Genomic DNA, 22,394 nt, shown 5'->3' on the forward strand with positions numbered 1-22,394 from the left:
TCCATCGCCTGCCGCAGAGAGAAAATCTGATCTGTTGCTGAATTGCCTGGAGTGAATCCGCTTTGGTATGAGCCAATGATATTCTGGGCGTGTGGGGCTATCCGGTCTAGCAAGATAGCGGAGAATGTGAATGCCTCTATGCTAGTCGTCAGGCACTGATTGAGCATAAGTTGATGAATCACTTGGTGTAATTGATCGCCCCCATATTTGGAGGTGGCAGTATTTGTCCGCCGTCTTCAGCTGACGGGACCTACAACTCGCCGATGTTCTGGTTGTTCAGTAGTTCATCAAAGTACTCAACCCATCGCTCCAATATGTTCATTCTGTCGGAAATCAGATTTCTCTCTTTGTTTCGGCAGGATGAACATCGAAGTGCAAAAGGCTTCACCCTGCTGACTTGTTGGTAAAACTTCCACGCCTGGTTCGGTTGCTCCCTGTACTTTTCGAGTTCACAGGCCTGTTGGTTCTCGCAGGCTTCTTTTTTCTGTCTGTGAAGTCACTTCTCCGCTCGCCGGAGTTCATGATAAGTCTCCGCGTGTGCCTGCGTTCTTTGAGAATGCAACATTACTCGGTATGCGGCATTCTGCCGTGCCTTTGCTAGCTTACATTCATCGTCAAACCAGCCGTTCCGACTCTTTTTGCTGCTGAGACCAAGTATGTTTGTGGCCGTATCAAGGATAATGTTCTTCAGGTGATTGTGAAGATCATTTGTTGATGTTTCATCTCCAGGACTTCTGTTGACTGTGATTATTGCGACATCCATTTCCCTCTTATAGGTGTTGCGGAAGGCTGTGTTGTGGATGGTTTCAGTGTTAACTCTCACGTGATTGTCCTAGGGGATTCTGGGTGGTGTTGTTATTCGAACTCGGAGCATCAGCCAACGAGATATTGATCCAAGTCTATATTGATCGATCTATATATTTTATTATATTATATATTATTTGGTTTAAATAAAAATGATTTTGAAAATGAAAAAAATGAGTCTATATTGGCCGGGCTATATGATCAATGTCATCATCAAGGTGAGAGGTGGCGGCGTTCGATCAACACGTGGTCAATTTGGTTGAAAGTGGTCCCATCTGGAGAAGCCTTCGTCTGTTTGTGAACCGCTTTCCACGCAAACCAAGTACTTCCAACAACCATTTCGTGTGACACTACTAATTAAATGATCCGCAGTCCGTTATCATTTGTATTTCGATGTAAGCTGTGTGTTAAGTGGTGAAATTGAAATGTGTAAAAAGCTAAAACTGAGACAAAATATGAGCTCTATGTCTCTCACTTATTTCGTATTCGGAATGTGCAATGAGAGTTAAAGTGTCTCCTACTCATTGATTATCAATGCGCAATCGGATGAAAACTATGTAGTTACATAATTGTCGTGGAAGAGGTTTAGTTAAACGTGTAGGACGAGCATGGTAACACGCAATTAGTAGACGTACTAACTTGTTGCCATAGCTTGCAATCCTACACAAATGAGAAAATTAGGAATAGATCTTGACGGAGATCTGCCAATAATACATGTGTGTGGTGAATATGTTTGTGTGAAAACAGGTTTAGCTTGAAACCCTTCCACTTGTCCAGTTTTACGCTTTAAGATAAGAAAGGATCTCAATCGGAGATATGCGGTGAAACAATAAAGTAGAAGATTTTAGAAGATAAATAATTTCGGTCGAATATCGAGCACGAAACATTTGAAATAAAGACAAATTGACGGACTTTTTTTGTGTTTTAATATTTGTGCGTTTAAATACTTTACACTGTGGGAGCCAACGTATCGACTGCATATGGGCTCCTTCCCTACTTGGCTGTTAATATCCCCAAGTATGATTTTCATATCATATCTGGGACAGGCTTCGAGGGTTCGTTATATTGCCTCGTAGAAGGTATCCTTCTACGACTCTGCAGTCCCCTCTGTGGGGGTGTGAACGTTAATGAGGCTTATATTTCTAAATTTGCCCAGGAAGCGTAGAGTGCATAGCCGTTCGCTTATGTTTCCAAAGCCGATAACAGCGGGTTTCATTTTTTGGCTGACTAAGAAACCTACTCCGAGCACATGGTTTACTGGATGGCCACTATAATATATGGTGTAGCTGCTCTTCTCCAGTAAACCGGTCCCTGTCCAACGCATCTCCTGTAACGCTGTTACGTCAGCCCTATATTGGGACAGGGTATCGGCTAGCTGCTCAGCAACTTCATCTCTGTACAGAAAGCGCACGTTCCATGAGAAAATACGCAAATCGTTATTCCGTTGTTCTTGCCGGGTTCGTCGTTGTGTAAACCGTCCAGTCCGAGGCTCCTGTAGCAAGTTGTTTTCTGTGGAGGATTGTCAGCCCTACCCAACCCCCAACTTGCAGGACCAGTTGGTAAAAATTTGTCGCGTTTTCAGGGGCGGAAGATTCGCCTTCATCCTTCTCCGTCTGCAGCTTTTCATTAAAAAGGAGCTCCCAGCAGTCACCACGTGAAAATGGAGATAGGATTTGATAGTAGAGCTGTTGGTGTTGGTTCAGCAGGCGTTTCCCGGGTTTTATGCTCCATCGTGGGTTCCAATCCACGTTTCGCCATTGGACCTATACTAACCTTTGACGTCATAAGAAGCGAGAATAATTGGCATTCGCGTGAATGGCATTTATGAAGAATCTACTTCTCCCCAGCGTGTTTTAAGCCTCGAGGATGTCCCATTCCGATATCTGCTCAAATAAACTTACTAATAGTATATTAGCAGCTTTTGGAAATTGACTGAAAAACTCCCATTAAATTCATCCTTCCGGCATACAGGGCAGTGTCATGCATACGCATGAAAAACAAATAAGGTGCTGACGTCATAATTAACGAGAATAATTGACATTCGAGTGAAATATCAAAGCCCCATTCATGACGAATCTACTTCTCCCCAGCCCTTTTTAAGGTTTTGTGTGAAACAAAACCTTATTAGAATCGAGACGGTGTCTGTCTGTCCGTCTGTCTGTCTGTCTGTCTGTCTGTCACACCCGATTTATTCGGAAACGGCTGGACCGATCGTCACGAAAATTGATGAGAGTATGCAATCTGGTGTTCCCTTTACATGCAGTAAGTGGCGCAATCTTGTGTTAAGTTTAAGGGGGGCTCCCCATACATGTGAATGGAGGGTGCAAATTTTTTTTCATAGAATATTGCATGTGGGGTATCAAATGAAAGGTCTCAATTAGTACTTTTCGAAACTGGTTCCATATTTGATATTGGGTGAAACATGGCGGAGTGAGGGCTCAAAATATGACCCACAAAAAGTGTAACAGGTCTCGTTCTCAGAACCTATCCAACCTCAAAATATATCCGGTTCCGATATCTGCACAAATAAAGTTAATAATAGTATATTTCCACATTTTAGAAATTTACCCGGCAACCCCCCTTATATTCATCCCAGAAGTACAAAATTTGGCATGCGTGCATAATGAAGAACATAATGCACAAGCTGGTCAAGTTTGAAGAAAATCCAACTATTATTAACAAAGTTATAGGGGGTAAAACTTTACCATTTTTTGTGAATTTCGTGCATGACGTCATCATCACATATCAATTCGTCAATACCACACCCAAATGAGTTCTTATGAATGGGGTCCCAAAGAATTATTTTGTTTTAGTTTTTTAGTCATTTGTATATGAATATCAATTGTGTATGTGGGTATATAGTATATGCGTGCTAATGAACTTTGTGGGTAGTGCTTATTCAGATAGATATAAGACGTAAATTGGAAATATGGGTACGATCAATTTATATACCTGCATATATGTGTACAGTATTCGGTAATAGGCAGTTTGTTTGTTTAGGGTGAGCGTAATATCTATGGCTGTAATATCTACGTATGTCTCGTAATTTGGAAAAATATGAAGAAATATGTTGGGTTTGTAGCTATATAGGGATAGAAAAATGTGGGTTGAAATTTCTCACATAAGATGAACACAAAACCTTTATACCCGAAGCGCGAGCTTCCGGTATTCCGACTTGTTTATATCTGATGTATGTTAAATTCTTCACATTTGCTAATACTATTAAACTCAGAGTGTGAAGCGTATTGTCAGTACAGGTCTTTCCATCAAATGATTTATTTGAATCGGTTTCTAAAAAATAGAGGGCAATGGAATTTGTAGCTATGTGACACGGAGCTGTCATGCACTCATCGCTCCTCACATCTTCATTTCCTTCAGCCTTTGTCTCGTTCGTAAGCGGGGTCGGCTCATCGTGATCGGTTTCGCCATTTTATTTTATCAAATGCCTGATCTGGATGTAATCGCGAGGGTTTTAAATCTCCATCCAGCGTATTAAGCCACGGTTATTTCGGCCTTTTTGTCACTTACCATTGACTTCGATGTTCAGAGCAATATTGGTAAGTGAATCCTCGTTAGCGTGAATAACGTGACCACACCATCCAAAACGCTTCGCCCCAAATATTTAAATCGCTCAGTTCTGGGCAGGTTACTGCCATTGACAGAATTGAGCGATTTAAATATTTCGAGTCAATGCTATCAGCCCATGGAGAACTGCGTTACGCTCCTTACATAGGGAAACACAAAACCTTTTATACCTGAAGCGTCAAGCTTCCGATTTTCCGACTTGTTATTCTTTCCTGGGTACATTCGCTTCGTTTTTTTCTGGATCAGTTCACATGCACTCACTTTGAATTACAAACTTGAAATGACTCGGCTTCGTTTCGTTCGCTCTACTGAGTATCTCAAAATGCCGCAGATTACGACATTTTGCAACTGAAAAAAGGGGTCCTTACAAAAGTAATGACTGGTGCACGATTGGATAACGTATAATATTGACCCTGACCGAAACTGTTGAAGTCACATCGTCCGTATTTTATCGGAAGTGATGCCTAGTAAGAGAAAGGGTAATAACATCGTCGCAACCTAAAATGTATGAACTGTAAATTATTGAAGTAAGAATATTTATTTGATTTCCAAACCGATTACGGCATATTAATTTTCGCAAGGTCTTGGATTTTCAAATGTTTCATTTGAAGAAATAATAAATTACTGCAACAGTGCTGACATATTTTCTCCTGGGATATAGTCCGATTGTTAAAATATTACTGGCAAAATATTGCCAGATATAAACAAGCCGTAAACCGGAAGCTTGACGCTTCAGGTATGAATGGTTTCGTGTATTTCTTGCGCAAGAATATTTATGTAGACACTTGTCCCATTTATATAATAACTAGCCTGGAATGCATACGCATATGTATTAGGTTGTTGCAAATGAAATGGCGTTTTGGTACTAAAATTTGAAACGACTATAAATCTTAAAAAAAGTTATTTATTTAATCAAAATAGGTGCCAGTCGATTCAAAATACTTCTCCCAGCGAGATTCAAGAGCATGTATGCCAGTTTCGAAGAAGTCCAACTGTCGGGTGTTGATAAATTCGTTGAAGGCAATTTTGACAGTTCCTTCGTTCCTAAATTGTTTTTCTGCCAAAAAATGATCCTTAAGCATTTGGAGTAGTCGGTTGGAGAAAGGTCCGGTGACTATGGTGGATGAGGCAGAGTCTCATACTGCAATTCGTTCAACTTTTGAACCGTTGTTCTGGATACATGAGGTTGTGAATTGTCATGAAGGAGTATCACACCATCTCTGTTAACCAATCTTAGCCGTTGAATACTTAATTTTTGGTTCAGTTCCTCGAGGGGCACATTATTTCTGTACATTTATCGTTCCTCCAGGTGCCAAAAAAGAATAGTGGATAACTCTAGCTGTAGACCACCAAACAGTCACCATTACCTTCTTCGGACGGAGGCTCGGTTTCGGCATATGCTTCGGTGGCTCATCAGCATCTAGCCATTGTGCTGATCCGCGACAATTGCCGTATAATATCCACTTTTCATCACTCCACTCCACGTACTCGAGGAGGGCGATCAGACCCCAGTCTGCAAGGGACTCATCTGAAGTAGCTTCGGCCACGAAGCCTCACCGGAGGTTATCTGGTACCATGGGAACCGGGACGTAGAATTCCTGGAGTATCTGTTCTCGACCCGGTTATTTGCGGTTGGCATCCTAGTGGGAGTTTCATGGTGGTTGTGGTTATGCCTACATCGCGGAGCTCAAGCGTGGAGTTGCGCTGTACAACTCGGGTGCCGTACCCCTTAGTTGCGGCAGAGGTGTTAGATAGGCCTCGCATCCACTGGTATGAATGCTGAATCTCAGTATAAACCAGGCCCGCTGTGCTTGCATGGCGGGGCTCTGATTGGTCCCAAAATCAATCCGCGTCGAAGAGGACCGTGGGATTATGCCTACATGGCAAGTACTCACTTTAAATCGCCAGAACTTTCGTCACATATCACTATTCTGTGCAAAAAGGGATCGCTTTTATTGCGGGTGAGTAAAGAACTGGAAATTTCCATTCGAAGCGCCATATTTTGCTCTCTCTTGCGGAACCTATTTGTCGAGCTTTGCCACCAACTGTCGAGTAATATAGGCCCAGTTTCTCTGCAATGTCTCTCACAAACTGACGTGTGTCGGATTGGACTAGCAAACGCAGCTCGTCGTTATCAATCGATGGTCCTGGATGTTCACGTGGCTTATCGGCCTGACCGGAATTTTTCGAACTACCGCCGTGTGGTTCCTTCGCTTACAGTATCAGCTCCCAATGCGCTGTTAATGTTTTTGGCGGCCACCGCTGCATTATGACCGAGTTTGAACTCATACAGAAAAAGTATACGTTTTTGGCTCTTTTCCATTCTTTTTTCCTTTCGATTCACTGTTATCAAAACAATGGTCAAAACTCAAATGACTCTTTGATTAAATGTAGGAGTATTTATACTTCATTATCGGATGCCAACAGCGCCAACTGGTGGTGGTTTGATATAGCAAAATCGCAACTAACTTCATTTGATTACCAAATCGACCATTTATATGCAACAACCTAATATATTATGTCATTGGTTTCCGGATGGCTCAGTGCTCCCTGGCGGCAGATACTGGATGCCAGATACCAGTCGATTTAGCTATGAATGCGTCAAATCAGGGTAATAACCATGGGCGACCGCAATGCTGGCCAGATTGCCTCCTATAGGGTACTGAAATCCTGCAGTGTACGGTTGTGGTCTTGAACGAAGTTCTGTAGTACACTTCAAGGCCCAGATTGTTGCGCAGACTTATTCGCTTTAGTGTGAAATTTAAAATCTTAGATTGCAGCAAATTTTTACAAAACAAAAACAACAATTTTGAACTATTATAACTTTTTTAGTAATAGTGCGATTTCCACCAAACCCGGTAGCATCATGGTCCATAATATAGCCTACATTACTGCATTTCATGTTTGAAGATGGTTGGCAGTCAATTTCCCATAAATATAGTAATATACTATTGTAAACTTTATTTAGGCAGATATCGGTATGGAGGGTATTTTTGAGTGTAGATACCGTACAGTGGAAGCTTTCTGTTTTTTTTCAGATTTTTCGGTTGCAGGGGGTCTGTGAAAGATATGATCACTTTCAAGCTCTCTCACTACTTCCTTTCGCATCAAATGCTAGAAGTTTTTGAAAGTGTTAATCGAGACCTTCCATTTGGTATTTTGGATGACTATATTCGGTGAAAAAAATGTACACTCCCCTTGACATTAAACTCAACGTAGAATGATGTTCCTTAATGCATGCCTGGGGGCTCAAAGTTCGCAGCTTCCCAGCAAATTTCGTAATCGAGCAATCGTTTCTGGGAAAAGTGCGTGTGACGTACAGACAGAAAGACGGACACACAGACAGTAAAGCAACTTCGATAAGGGTTTGTTTTTCACAAAATTTGATGACAACATGAAGGTTAAGACCTAGGTTTATTTTCAAATTTGTGAATATACATAAAAATTAACAGTAAAATTAAGCAAATTGATATACGCATATTCCATTCCTTTTAACAAAACCATAATTGCATGTGCAGAAGTTCGGTGCAGTGCAATGACCATTGGGGCATCCTCCAGGGCAGTATGGAGTGCATCTGAACCACGTACCAAATTCCATTGCATATCCTGGATTGCACTTGCAAATATTCTGTCCGACACAGTGTCCATTCAAGCAGCTTCGAATACAGTACGGAACCGTAGTTTGATTTGCGGGTTGCGGATTTTTTGCTGGAGGATTAACAATTAGCGGAGGGTTGAAAATTGGTTTAAGCGTTGTCGTGATTATTTTCTGCGCTTGTGTCGTGTGCAGCGGCGTGCGGGTTGTTGGATGTACATTTACGACAGGGTTGAATATCGGCCGGGCATGAGTCGTGCGGATAGGAGCAGGAGTGGTCTGCATATTCCATTCTTTTTTGAATAAATTATGAACAAAAAACGTTTTAGATTATATCATATTTATTTGATAATAGTGGTTCATATCAATGATTTTATTTTTAAAATTAGAATATAAAAATTGATACTAATTTAATTGAAATGTATAGCACAACGAATATATTAAACATATTAAAGAAAGGGAAGACTGGGGCAATGTAGTTATGAATGGTAAAAGGTAAGAAAGGATTGGGTGGAGCAAACATCAGAAGTAGTAAAGTACACATACACAATGTGCATCATCGTCAGAAGAGGGGAAGTTACATGCCTGTTATTCCCTCCTTGTGGAGTACAGTGCATCCACCTTGTCTCTCCTTTGTATTGTTATTTATTTCTTATTTAATTTTCAATTAAACCGTGCCACAGTTTCATTATCATCATGCTCAATACGAGCGAGGTTCGAATCTGGGGTAACGACCTCCATCGGCTAACGTTCAACCAATTTGCTTGTCCCCGTATTTAGTGAGTAGAAAAGATTTAAAAAAGAAAATTCTCAACAGCTCAAAATATCATTAATGGGGTACTAAAATGGCATTAATGGATAGAAACATCCCCTTCTATTTAACTCCTTCAACATCGCTCGGTTTTTTTAAATGTAATACTCCGAATAATATATATATATGTAGATAAGCGTTTTAATCAATTCAAGTAGACTGAAGAAAACTAGTGACTAATGATTTTAATCCAATTGTGAGCCTAATATTGTTGTACAGCAGAATACATAGAAAACATTTACTTAACAAAAAGGAATAAACCAGAGCTATCCCAATAACCGAAAGGTGACGACCGTATAGGCCTGCCAGCATCCAAAGACAGCTTGAATCAAGTGTTTAGTCAACACCCGCTTATACAACCTTGTTCTAGCCAGGCTCAATAAAATGGCCCTTTTGGACACTAGAGTTGCTGTCATGTTATTATCAAAGCTTCCACGTGTCATTAATTCAATGTGCGGGATCACACCGGAACCTGGAAACGGAAAAATCTGACGAAAAATGAAACGCAAGCGAAACTTACTTTGGAAAATAAAACATGTCGGATACTGGAAACTCGGCGCTCCAGGTATGAAAGATGAAGTATATGTGAAGTGCTATCTACATGTTTGCCAAGCCTTCTGAAAAAGTCTCAAACCCAAGCATATGGACAGAGTGTTTACAGTTACAGTTACAGTTGGCGATCTGGCGTGTCCTGACGCTTGTCAACCATCAACAAACTGTTGTAACGCAAACGTGTGGACAGGGTATTTTGCTTAGATTCGCTAACACTTGCCGCCGGCAAAAATCAAAGCATGTGTGCATGTTTGTGCGAGATGAATACGCGGTGTGAAATACAGTGTGTGAATGAACTTTGCGATTTGGAGCGAACGTGGAAGTTCATTGAGTGGCCGCTCACTTGCAGGTTTCCGGGAGTTAGAAGTTTCCAGTAGGAAAGAATATTTTTACTGCGCGGAGTTAAAAAGCAATACTTTCCTTATTTGCTTTAAAAATTAAACTTATGTTTCTTCTATAATATACTTATAAAATATACTATTTCCACTTACCCCATAAAATCTATATTCATAGCGCTGCAATGTTGCACTTAAAACTTCTATTCGTTTCCGTGTCCTTTAATAAATGGCTGGTTTGAGAATAGGAAAAGTCACCGGGACCATATCAGGAGAATACGGTGGATACGGAAGCAATTAGAAGCCCAATTCATGCAACTTTGCCATCGTATTCATTGATTTGTTACGCGGTGCATTGTCTTGAGGTTCATCTTTCAAACGCTGCAATAACGCTATGTAATAGTCCCTGATGATGGTCTTTCCCTTCTCAAGATAGTTGATGAATATTATACCACCATCCCAAAATACTGATGCCATAGCCTTGTTAGCCAACTTTTACGTCTGATTGAGGAACGCTTAAAAAAAAAAATGTCCGAAAAACGCGTTCTTAGAAAAATACTGGGACCGGGTTTCTTAAGAATTTCAAAGCAAACTCACGATAGGGTGATAACGAGATGATATAAAAAAAAAACGAAATATTAATATTAATTAATTTTATTGCCCACAAAAAGCACGATGAGAGAAAAAAAAACAGGCTACAAGACACAATGAACAAAGCGAAGTGAGCGTCAAAATGATATTGATAGACGTCAAGCGGTGATGTAGTTAGCGAACCGCTATAAATTTACACAAGTTTGGTTCCGAAGAATGATGTCCTGCTGAATTGCCGCTTGAAATAAATTTTAACTTTGTTAAGTCAGCGCTGACGTAGGCAGGGCACTGTCGCGGCTACACAATGAGAAGCCGGAGATTTGAACAAAATCTTTGCATGCTTTGGAGTCGGTTCACCACGTGCAGTCCACTCAATTGACAATCATTTTGACTCTGGTGTGAAATAATGGAGCCATGTTTCCCCCTTTCCTCCTTTGTGATATATCGGCACATAAATTCGAGTTTTTTTAAGGAGAAAGAGCTTCAAACACTGCTCAGAATCGTCAACGTTTTTGGCTGTTTCAATCAACTTCACTTTGTGGTCATTAAAAATTATTTTGAGAACTTTTTCGATGTTTTCGTCAACAACAGCCTCTCTGCGGCTTCCATTACTTGCATTGTCCTCGGTGCTCAGTTCGCCTCGTTTAAACTTACCAAACTACTTCTCAACGGTTGATTTTCCCAGCACAAAGTCCGAATATGTTTATCATGCCAAGCCCTAGCTTCAACAGTATTTTTTTGCCAAAAAGCAATGACTTATTAACAGACGACATTCTGTTTTATCCATTTTTTTCCGAACAAGCAATAGTTTTTCAAACTAAAAAAGTTGTCACAAACTGATAGTCCGACAGCTGTCAAACTTTTCAGCCCCCCTCCCCAAAGTTACATACATACAATATGAATAATTGAATTCATACTGGTATTTCTGGATGTTCCGGGCTACGCTTACTCGATATCGGTAGCGAGTCAATAAACAGTCCTTCATCCCTATAAATCCCCAACTGCCTGCATCAGTTTTCCCATGTGTACTTTTAGTATTGGGATAATGCGGAGGCATCTCTCTGCAAAATAATTCTTTGGACTTGGACACATCTTCTATCTGCAATGCCGTTTAATTTTCTTATTTCTTCTATTTTGGGATCCGACTCCTCCATACATATGTACAATTGGAATTTTTTGAATTTTCTCTCAACCTCTGCATCTCCGGACCCTAATACAAAAGGTTTCACGATTTATCAATCCTCGAGCTGAAGGTGAGATTCACTTGATTGTATACAGCATTTCCCATTTTTGTGACGCACAGCAATTCCGATTATTCCCACCACCCCATTTTCTACTTTCTCAACCCCATCCTGACTTCATAATAATAATATAAAGTAATTTTAATGAGTAGCTTTCAATCATCCTGTTAATTTCATTTCAAAATTGTTACCCAAATCCCGCCTACATTCAAATCTAATTATTATTATTAATCTCATAGTCCCATCAACATGTTTGCCAAACCTTAAAAAACTATGTCAAATGCAAACGTGTGGATAGGGTATTTGGCTTGGTTTCTGAAGGTTTACTGGCGCTTGGATGCCATCTGGCGTCCATACAAAAAACAAACCGTCGTAACTCAAACGTGTGGGTAGGGTGTTTTTTTCAGCTAAGCCAGGATGTGAAATTTTTCAAAGCCATCGACGTGCACGATTCGTGGACGTAAATCCACGACTACGTATTAAACCACACACGTGTATCCTTCAACCAATCACCACGCGGAATTGTCGTTAGATATTACTTCACGCGGACTCACTATGTTGGTCCTATATATAGCAAAGCAATTGCAATAGAATATTGGATACTTTGCATCATCTTCCTTGTCTAGACAGGTTGGGCATGTTGGCGAGTCGTTATGCCCAAACCTATGAAGATATTTGCGGTACCCACCGTGACCAGATAGAAACTGCGTTAGCTGCTACCTACAGGTTCCCACAGGCGGATGATCAGAATTAGCTCTATGCGTCCGTCGGCCTTTCATTGAGCTTTCCCATCGGGTCTGCCATCTGACCAATGGTCGCTCTTGATCAATTGCACGTGCCTTGGGTTGTTGTTCTCCTGATGTAAATTTGTTACATGTCTTCAGCTAAGATGTGTACCGGCAACAGCCCGAACATAACTAACGTCGCGTTGTCTAATATCGTTCCCTAGTCGTTTATGCTCCAGCTGGTACAGGAGCATGGATGCGCTTTGCAACTACAATCACGGCAACATCGTCGGTGAAACCTACTACTTTTACCCCTTCTGGTAAATGCACGCGGATATCACATATGAGTGGACCCAGTACCGACCCCTAAGAGACTTCAGTTGAGACTCAATAGTAATTTGTGCCTTTGTCGCTCTCGTACTTTAGCTCCATGTCTGCAAAGTAGCTGACACTATGTTTCTCAGGTAGCCTGGAGTGTTTATTCTGACGGAGAAACGTTTTGATGTCCGACTAGTATGTGGATAGAGTGTTGTGTTTGGTTTGGTATGTGTAGGTTTGCTAGCGCTTGCCGCTAATCCGGTCGAGTGTCGGTTTTTTGGCACAAATCAAGGGGAATTTGCGTGACGTTTAACTGGTTTAAACTTCCTAAAATGTGTATGCGAGATGAAGGAGCGGTGTGAAACGAAGTTTGTGAACGAACCTTGCTGACTTGGACGTGGAATGTTCATTCTACATTGCAGTTGCAAGGTTTGGAGTTTGTGGCAAGCGGCAAACGTGTAGAGCCGCATTAATACTAGCGACAAACGTGCAACTAAATTGTCAAGCAAGTTGTTGGCTGCAGCGAAATTGCACATCTGTGGGTAAGTTGCAGTTGCAGCGAGATTGCATGTCTGTGGACTAGTTGCGGTTGGTTGGATGGGTTGTAGCAACCGCAACTTGCCCACACACGTGCAACAGACAACTTGGTTGCACGTCAGTAGCTAGTGTAACGCACTTGCAAACGATGACGGTGTTTGATATCCAAAGTTAAGGTAAACATTTGTGAAGGTTTGGAATTTGCGGCAAGCGGCAAATATTTCAAGCCGGCCCGTCCGTCTGCAATCAGGTAAACACAGGGCGATGCCTTTAGCGAATGCTAGGCGCTGGTGTAGTGAAACAAAGAATTAACAGGCTTTATTTGCTACCGGCGATTGGCTGACCATCTAGTCGATGAAATAGTCGGTGAGTATACAATAAGTCCACTGGTAGAAAGAACATTTTTTCCACTCCCGGAATACAGTGGTTCTCGGATGTTAACTAATAGACACAAATTGTAGGATGAGAGCTATTCTTTGTTATTTTTAACAGTGTCGTCAATCGGGAAAGATAGTTCCTTCCTAAGGGTGTCCGCGATATTGGTATTCTACCATTGAGGCACCAACTGCTCAAGTATATCATCCGACACAATTCCCTTGAGTTTTTAGTTTAGAAGACTTGATCAAAGAATTTTATTTGTGCTGAAATTGAATCGTTTTATAATTAATTGCAATGACTACATGTTTCCTGTTCTTATCACTAACCACTTCATGAAATGATTAATCACGTTGATCGGACGAATAGGGATTTTCCTTTACAAATAGTCGGGAAGTAATACTTAATGTTATCTTGTAGTAATCAATAACAATTTATTAATTCATAATAATTTATTATATTTAATAATAATGATCGTTGGCACAACAATTCATATTGGATTAGGGCCTTGAAGCGTGTTAGAGCACTTCATTGAACACCGTAACCGTACATTACAGAACACTGTAGGAGGCAATATGATCAGCATTACGCTCGCCCGAGATTATTACCCTGATTTGACTCAGGTACTCATTCACAGCTGAGTCGACTGGTATCCGACGTCAAATCACGATACAAATCCCACTGCCGCCAGCGAGATTTGAACCGCGACCTTCCGTACGACAGCCTTGTGCTCTAACCACTCAGCTGTCCGGACACATTATATTTATTTAATTAAATTGAGAGGGGCTCTTCTTTTTCTCGTTTCCCTGCTCGAACTGAAAATAACATCAAAAACAATTTTCGCTGTCAAAAATTGTTTTTCGATGCCATGCCCGCCACGATTCACACTTGCGTGCATCAAACATGCAAGTTGCTCCTTGCGCCACATCACTCCGCCCCCAGCTGAAACCAAAACGCGAAACTAGACGTACGGCGGTCTCAACTTTGCTGCCGCAAGCCAAAGGCGACCGTGCCACGAACGTTGAGGCCATAATGACGTCGGCTCTCCGGAGGATTTCGAAGATAGCTGCAGGGGCTTCCGAAGAGCATCCGCCCTAATTAGAATATGCGTACAGGATTCCCCATCCCTAGGTAAGTTAGCCACGACTTTCGCGTGGTTGGCGGGTGGTGGCGGTTTCAGCTTTGGCATTGCATCCTTGAGCAACCGCAACAGACCGGTAGTGTTGAGTCCCGACCTGATGTCGGGAATAAGGTCGCTGGGGAGCCTCAGGTTCTCCCCGTACACCAGCTCCGTGTGACTTGCAGCAAATTTTTGGCATTGTCTGCAACTAAGGAAGGTTGTCTTGGGCAGTTATAACGGTCATCAGCGTCCTGTGCCACCTTTTGAGCATTCCATTGAATTGCGGGTGGTACGCGGTTGTCCGGTGGTGTTTAAAGCCAAGGTGCTTGCCCAGTTCTGTGAAAAGGGAGGACTCAAATTGCATTCCCAGGTCGGTAATTGCAATTGCCAGAACACCAAAGCGTAATTCCATTCTTAACAGTGGGCCTCTGCGCAAGATTCTGTAGTAATGTCTTTCAGAAGTATCGCCTCAGGCCACCGCTTGAACCTCTCGATGGTTGTGAGGATATCTGAAACCGCGCGTATCTCGCAAAGGACCAATGATGTCGGGGTGGATTGTGTGGAAACACTGTCTGTCTGGCTCATGGAATCTTTCATTTTCGGCTAAGACAAGAAGGTGTTAAGGACCGATTGATGGTGGACGGCCTTGGGCAAGAAACGGCAATAGAAGTTTAACATGCTCAAGAACCTCCTCAGATCCTTAACAGTTTTTAGAAGCGTGAAGCTCGAAGTTGCTTGCATCTTGACTGGATCCGGTTGGATGCTTTCAGGGGTCATCAGGTGGCCGAGGAATCTCACCTGCGCAGGATATAATGGATGGACCTTTGAAAGGTTTGCGCCGCGTTGCACAGTCTAAAAGTCATGCTACTGAACTCAAAGAGTTCGACAGATGAGCATATTGCCGTTTTTGAAATGTCTTCGGAAACTACAGGGATCTGATGGTATTACTAAGTCCAAGGTCGGGTGTGTGTGTCGTGAAGGAGTGGTATGGGGTAGCGGTCTAGAATGTAATGGAAAAAGGACAAATTTTATTTTTTAAATGCCGAATAATGAATGTTATTCCTTATATACCGGTATTTCGAGGCAAAGATAAGGACTTATTTGGGAAGGACAGAGAGCAGGAAACGTTAGTCCTGCTGAATATAAGGCGATTACGAAAAATATTGAAGAGTAGAGGTTAATAAATTACAATTGAGTGAAGAGTCATGGACAAGGGATAGAAACGTAACATGCAACAAACGGACTTGGCTTGGCGAGAAATACGAAGAATAATTTTACCGTAAAGCGAAGACTGAGGACGTCGCTTTTCTTTACTTTTATTTCCATCCCACTCCCTCCTGCTTCAAATCTAGAGCTGTTTGGCTCTCTCTATCTAATAGTAGTTGCTAGTTATCATTGATTTTCCCGAAATGCACCTAGAACACTTCAATATAGTGAGACTGACGCTGTCGAAATGAAGAGCAAGGGAAATGAGGCTCTAAACTCTGCAAATTGTTCCAAAATGATACGCACAGTGTTGATTATGGTAGGTTAGCGCCGAAAGTTCCAAAGCAGAAATCAGCCTGTCCTCTGTCGATACTTCCAGGATTATTTTAGCTGTTATCTTTGCGATGGGAGGGAACATGCAAACACCCCAATAATTGTCGTACTGAAGGTTGGTGCCTCTTTTCCGAATTTTAACTCCTTGCAGCGAATGTAATGAACAATTTTGCAGGGAGACCAGCGAATTTCTGCATATTAATTACCGAAACGATTTCGTTTCTATTATGGGGAATAGTCCGTATTAGCTGGTTGCGGTGACTAGCTGTTTCATTAACAATAGGTCGAACTTCACCGAGTGAATATTCGCTGCGGATTATTCAGGGCATCACATCCAGATCGTCCATCACGATCAGAATGTCAGAGTATACTATTGAAATTTTCCTCATGCCGGACTGTAATCTCGAAGTCAGTATCTTGTCCGGTACCGGCTCCCGAGCAATGCGGGCATACCTTAATTTTGACGTAAGCATCAATCCGGCACCGGGTTCACATCAGTCTTGACGGAGTAAAAAGGAAGAGTGCCGAAAGAGGGAGAGGGGGGCACATAATCCTAGCATGTTTAGCTTGTAACGTTAGAACTCTCGCCAAGTTGAAGAGAGCGAGCAGGCTATCGATACCGTTATGTTGCTCTATAATCAAAGGTCGTCACTAATAAGTTCATTTTTTTTCCGAGGCACTCACAAGCATGATAAACAGCCAAAAGGCAGGGCGAAACAACGGTGTCTTGATATGCTAGATGGGGATTTAAAAGCTTCGAGATTGCACCCAGATCAGGCATTCGATAGAGCCAAATGGCGAAACCGATCACGAAGAGTCGACCCCGCTTGTGAACGGGACAAAGACTGAAGAAAAAGAAGAAGACGGATTGCTAACCTTTTAGTCGCCTTTTACAACAAGCGGGAAATACTTTGAGTGGTTTTTTAATCCGCAACTCAAGGGAGTAGAAATGCAATAGGTTAGTAGTAGATATTATTAAAGTCTCACTTATTTTCTGGGTGCTTCGTCGTCATTCAGATTATAGTAACTCGTCCACCTTTTTCAAATGGATTTCGGGGTACTTATTTGCAGAGTGTATATATTTGGAGCTGCGTTGAATGAAACACTTTCAGTAGATTCGTTGGGTAACAAAAACGTCACTGTTTAAAAATCGAGGATTTTCTCTACAACATGACCTTATCTGGGTACCAACCCTCTCACCTTCGGCTGTCAGGATAATTCTCGGATTTTGAAATATATTATCATTATCAAGGGTAGAAGCCTTATTATGTGCGTGGGCATCATACACATTTTGCTTGCCATTTGCTTTCTGAGGAGCCATTGTGGAGCGCATTAGCGGAAGCTCGAAAACTTTATAACGACCTCAACCTTTAAGAATCTGAAGCACGAAAATACGGAACCGTAATGGCATATATTTGTACAAGACTATGAAGGATACGCAAATAGATTTCGAGAGTAACTAAATTCAGTCAGTGAAGTGAAAAACACACCGCCAAACTTCCTGGGGAAAAGTTATTTGCACAGGCAGGAAAGCCAGATCTAGGAAACAGCAGATTCAACAATATTCGATAGGTCAAAGTCGACCTTTAACATCTGGAATTGAGTGTTCACAGCCATGTACATAAGTACATCAGAAAGAATATTATACAGAATATAAATGAAATCTTACCCCACTTCACACAAACTCCACTGACGTTATTGTAACCAAAGTTACAAACACACTTGTTAGGCTTAATGCATCTTCCATTTGGGCATCCACTTTCACATACTGGTTTACACTCTGTACCGCGACTGTTCAATGTATATCCAGCTTTGCATACGCAGACGTCTGGCTTGATACACTCTCCCCGGTGGCATCCCCTGCAAAACGATAAGAATATTTAAGAACCGGATCGTTATTCAATATCAGATTTACTAATATTTACTTCTTGCAAGTTGGCTGACATAATCCCTTTTTAAGCTCGAATCCCGCCCAGCATGTGCAATGTTCAGGTCCTGTACAGTTTCCGTTTACGCATCCTTTCGAGCAAATTGGTTCACATATTGTGCCATTTCCAGTTAACTTGAATCCAGCGTCGCATTCACATTTATCGTTTTCAACACATCGTCCATTTTGACATCCTCTAAAATGAGTTTTCAGAGAGGGGTTCAGAAATGGTTTGGGGACAAATGTCTGGAATCCTTTTTCCATGTATTATGTTAAAAAGAAGATTAAAAATAGGATGGTATCATACAATTCACAGCCCTTAAATGGAAAAACAAATGTCTAGTTGGGACCCACCTGGGGCAATTGGCTTGACATGTTTTATCCTTCAAAACAAAGCCTGCATTACATCGGCATACATTCGGTTCAATGCATGTTCCATTTCCACAATTAGGAATACAAAGAGGTTCACACCCCGTAGTTGTATTCAGCTGGTATCCAGGAAGGCATGAGCATTGCTCGGGGGCCGTGCAGTTTGCGTTCACTCCACAACCTTTACTACAGACCGGACCGCAGAATTTCTTATTCGGGTCTAGCGTGTAACCAGGATTACAAGTGCAGGTTCCATTCATATGGCAATGGCCATGCAGGCATCCTATGGGGCACGTAGTGACACATTCATTATCTAGATTGCGCACATGATCGGTGAAACAGATGCAAACATTTGGAGCAACGCAAAATCCATTTTGGCACTTGTTCGAACACTTGGGTACACAATATTGTCGGTCATGTTTGTAGCGTTTGTAACCTTCGCAGCAACGCTCCACTACGCTGAGAAATGCATTTGATCCATTGCCGGGAGGAACCTGATGTCCTTTCGGGTAGAGTGAGCTCGTTCTATAATCAAATAAGAATGAAATGAATGACTAGGTGCACAGCTTTTGAACATATTCTTAAAATTTGGAATAATTATGCTTCGGAACCAATATCTCCCAAATATCATTCACAATACCTGCCCTTTCCTTTTATCTTGCAGCACTAAACATTTTACAACTCCAGCTGCTATGGCATACTTACGGAACTTCTTTAATGCACTTTCCAGCTCTAATATGGAATCCTTCAAAGTATTTCAGAGGTAGCACTATATTTGAGGGTAGAGGTCCGACAGCAAAGTGTTCTGCTTCTTGACCTTGAACCGGTTTCAAAGCAACACATAGAGCGATCATCCACCAGCCACAAAAACAAAATTTCATAAGAATCGACATCGTCTCAGATATGTATCTCAATCCGTTAAAGTTTCAAGAGGGACTAACTATCCAAAATAATTAGATGGAAGATGTATTCCTGTGTTTACTCAAGTGTTTGTGACGTTCTTTTGCTAAAGCACTGGGGACTAGGTAGTATGACGGAATGATGGCGCAAAATTCGAGGTCAGCCGAAAATACGGTTGGAATAATTGTATCAATGATCTAAAGATGTGCAAAAAAGTACTTTACGCTAGAAGCAGACTACACTTTTTCTGCTTCAAAAGTTATCTCAGGTATTCTACGCATTTGGATATATCTTCGGCTTTAAACCCAAAGTAGTTAAAAGTGCTGGATAAAGCTATATATGTACGTATGGTAGATGATCATTAGTCAAAGCACTATGATAGTAATTTACTGGCAATTATAGGCTAGAAAATCGTGTCGTAGTTGATAGTTTTTGCCACCTCCATCAAATGCTTTGAATATTGATTGTCTATTCTAATATGGATATCAGCATGAGCATCGCCATATAACCAGTTATTAATTTTTTGATTACAAAACATTGCATTCATTGCATCTTTCTAATAAATGTAGAAAATAATAATAAGTCACCAAATAGTCTCTCACGAAAAACAGTGTATTGAAACGTTGTCTTGAGATCTCCCGTTCCGTTTTCGCATTCGTTCTGAATGTTTTGGTATTACATAGTTCCAAAGATTTCTTTTTCAGCCGGAATATCTCCAAGGTCCAATAACTTTTTCGGGTGTCAACAAAGTGAGGTTGTAAAGATTTTAACCTACATATTTCGATTTTTGTGTACACTTGTGCACTCTTTGAACGACCACGAAGTTTCAGCTAGATCTTGAGCTTCAAAGCTGCCCGTAGTCACTATTTGACCTCCTTTCCTATTGTCATCCTACTGGTCCTTTCGAGTAAGTATGTGGTACAAATGTTCGCAATTTATCTGGTTGATTTTAACTCTCCATTGTTCCATTTCATTCTCGACCTTTCCAATATATATAATTTCTCTTGGTCGTGGATTGATATACTTACATACATGTTGAATAAATCGCCCCTTGTGCAAAAGTGTACCTTTATAGACGATGAGATTTAGGAATGTCAACGATGTGAATGAAGCACTGCAATGATCCTGGAATATCACTTAGTGGAATACCTGCTTCTATTTGCTTATGTCGAAATTTTTATGACCTTGAATCTTTTGTTAGTCAACTAAGCAGAGAGTATAGTATAGCCCTATTTTGAACGCTTAACTTTATCGGTACATATATAACATTTTCACTTTAAACTTTATCGAAACCTTGCGTGAAAACGCAAGGGATCAAAAGTTCACTTCTGGGTTCTAATTTATATATGCACTGTGCGGCTCCCATATAACAGAATAGGGAGAACACTGCCCTGGAATAATGTCAATTGCACATGGAAAGATGACCCTTTGGACTAACGATTGAACCTTGATTTCTTCTTCACTTCTCTCCCCCGGTCTCATTCTCCAAATACCAAGATATTTGACCAAGTTGTGCAGCCTGATGTGAGAGCACGCAGATGTCATCATCAGGGTCAATGTATTTGAAGAAAGATATCTTCCATTGAACCGCTCCATATCCAGGAAAAACGTAATCGCTTACAAGGAGCAAAATGCGTTTCCTCAAACTCTAGTGGCTAGTGGAGGAGGATCTAGAGCCGAAACTAGTCTGATGTGAGAGAGACTGTCAATTAAACTTTAGACGTGCTCTTTGGTGCATTCTAGAATTACTTTACCTGTTACAATTGCTATGGCACGGAGCACGCAAATATCCCTTCATTTGTCGCACTGAAGACGGGTGCTCTTCTCCAGAATCTTAATGACCATCTGCTCTTTTCGCAAACGGGGAAAATCTAGAATTCCCAGAATGTACAGAAAAATATGTAGAAACGGCATCTATAGAAACTGGGGGTAAAGAGCATTTCTGAGGCGAACTTTCAACCCCCACGGATTTGTTTTTTTTGAGTGTATTGATAATAATAATAATTTTTACCGTTGGGGGCTGCGATCCAGTGCTTCTTCTGAAGAGATGCATGTCTTTGTATATGAGAAGCCTTCCGTTGACGACCTTAGAAAGCCCATTGTAAAACCCCTATTTACAAGTACTTCCATGATACTGTATATCGTATAGACCAGCTGTGCCCTCCACTTTCTGAGGTTAGACGCGGTACAATAGCTCAATCGCATCACGCTGCTTGGAGCAGAAAGCCGACTATGTTGGGATTGGAAGTCAAGAGTCCCTGTAGCTGTGGGCAGAAGTGAGCATAATAGGCAAGCGAAGCAGCATCAAATGGTGTTGCCCCTGTTGTCGCGCACACCAATCAAATCTATCAGACAAAAGAAAGAAACCGACTCTTGCACGACTGAATTTTAGCATAAATATCTAGCAAAGACCAACAAATACAGGACAAACATTGTCAGAAGGCTAAGTGGAAGATAGAGGGCTGTCAGAAGGTTTAAAGCTGCAAAATACCGTAAAATTTGCATATTAAAAAGTACTTTAACAATTCGCGTTCATTGATTAAAATGAGGATTAAGGATGGTCAAACGACCATCCTAAGTTGACGGAGATGACTTAAAGAGAAGAGCTATCCCAAAACCTGAAAGATATTAGTTAAATTGACCGCGGAGGTCTGCCCACAAATATTGAAGCTTCATTGAAGCGCTCCGTCTCTCCGTCAACTTACATATTTGCGGGTAAACCTTCACAGTCAATTTAGTCAATTTCTTTTAGGTTTTGAGATAGCTCTTCCCTCTAGATCGTCCCCGCCACTCAGGATGCTCGTTGGACCATCTCCAATCCTCATTTTAGTTATTACAAATGGCGCCCAACTTGGGCCTTTCCGCCAGAAGCAAGTGTTCCTAAGCCTCAATTTTCCTTCCCCACCTTGTAACTTCACTTCAAGAGCTAATCGTTTGTTGTGATTGCCTTGGAAACTTAACGTCTCGTAATTGACTGCCATCCAGAAGTCTTTGGATATACGGGCCTTTGCGGTTATTTGCCGAAAGGTATTGCCGTCCGGTCTTCTGAAGCGTGTCCTTCCTTAACTTT

General features: G+C 41.4%; 1 protein-coding gene across 1 annotated transcript in view; it reads right to left on the reverse strand.

Annotated features, from left to right (window-relative positions):
• The window catches only part of LOC119652118 (fibrillin-2-like), a 35,437-nt gene extending 15,868 nt beyond the window's left edge, over positions 1–19,569 (reverse strand). The window contains exons 1-5 of the mRNA XM_038056059.1: positions 19,130–19,569; positions 18,410–18,949; positions 18,054–18,251; positions 17,798–17,988; positions 7,853–8,277 (exon numbers count right to left, since the gene is read on the reverse strand). Of these exons, the coding sequence (XP_037911987.1) occupies positions 7,853–8,277; positions 17,798–17,988; positions 18,054–18,251; positions 18,410–18,949; positions 19,130–19,317 (1,542 nt within the window). The 5' untranslated portion in view covers positions 19,318–19,569. The remainder of the gene's footprint in view (positions 1–7,852; positions 8,278–17,797; positions 17,989–18,053; positions 18,252–18,409; positions 18,950–19,129) is intronic.
• Between the last annotated feature and the right edge of the window lie 2,825 nt (positions 19,570–22,394).

Source organism: Hermetia illucens, chromosome 3, assembly GCF_905115235.1.
Source record: "Hermetia illucens chromosome 3, iHerIll2.2.curated.20191125, whole genome shotgun sequence".
Classification (NCBI taxonomy): Eukaryota; Metazoa; Arthropoda; class Insecta; order Diptera; family Stratiomyidae; genus Hermetia; species Hermetia illucens.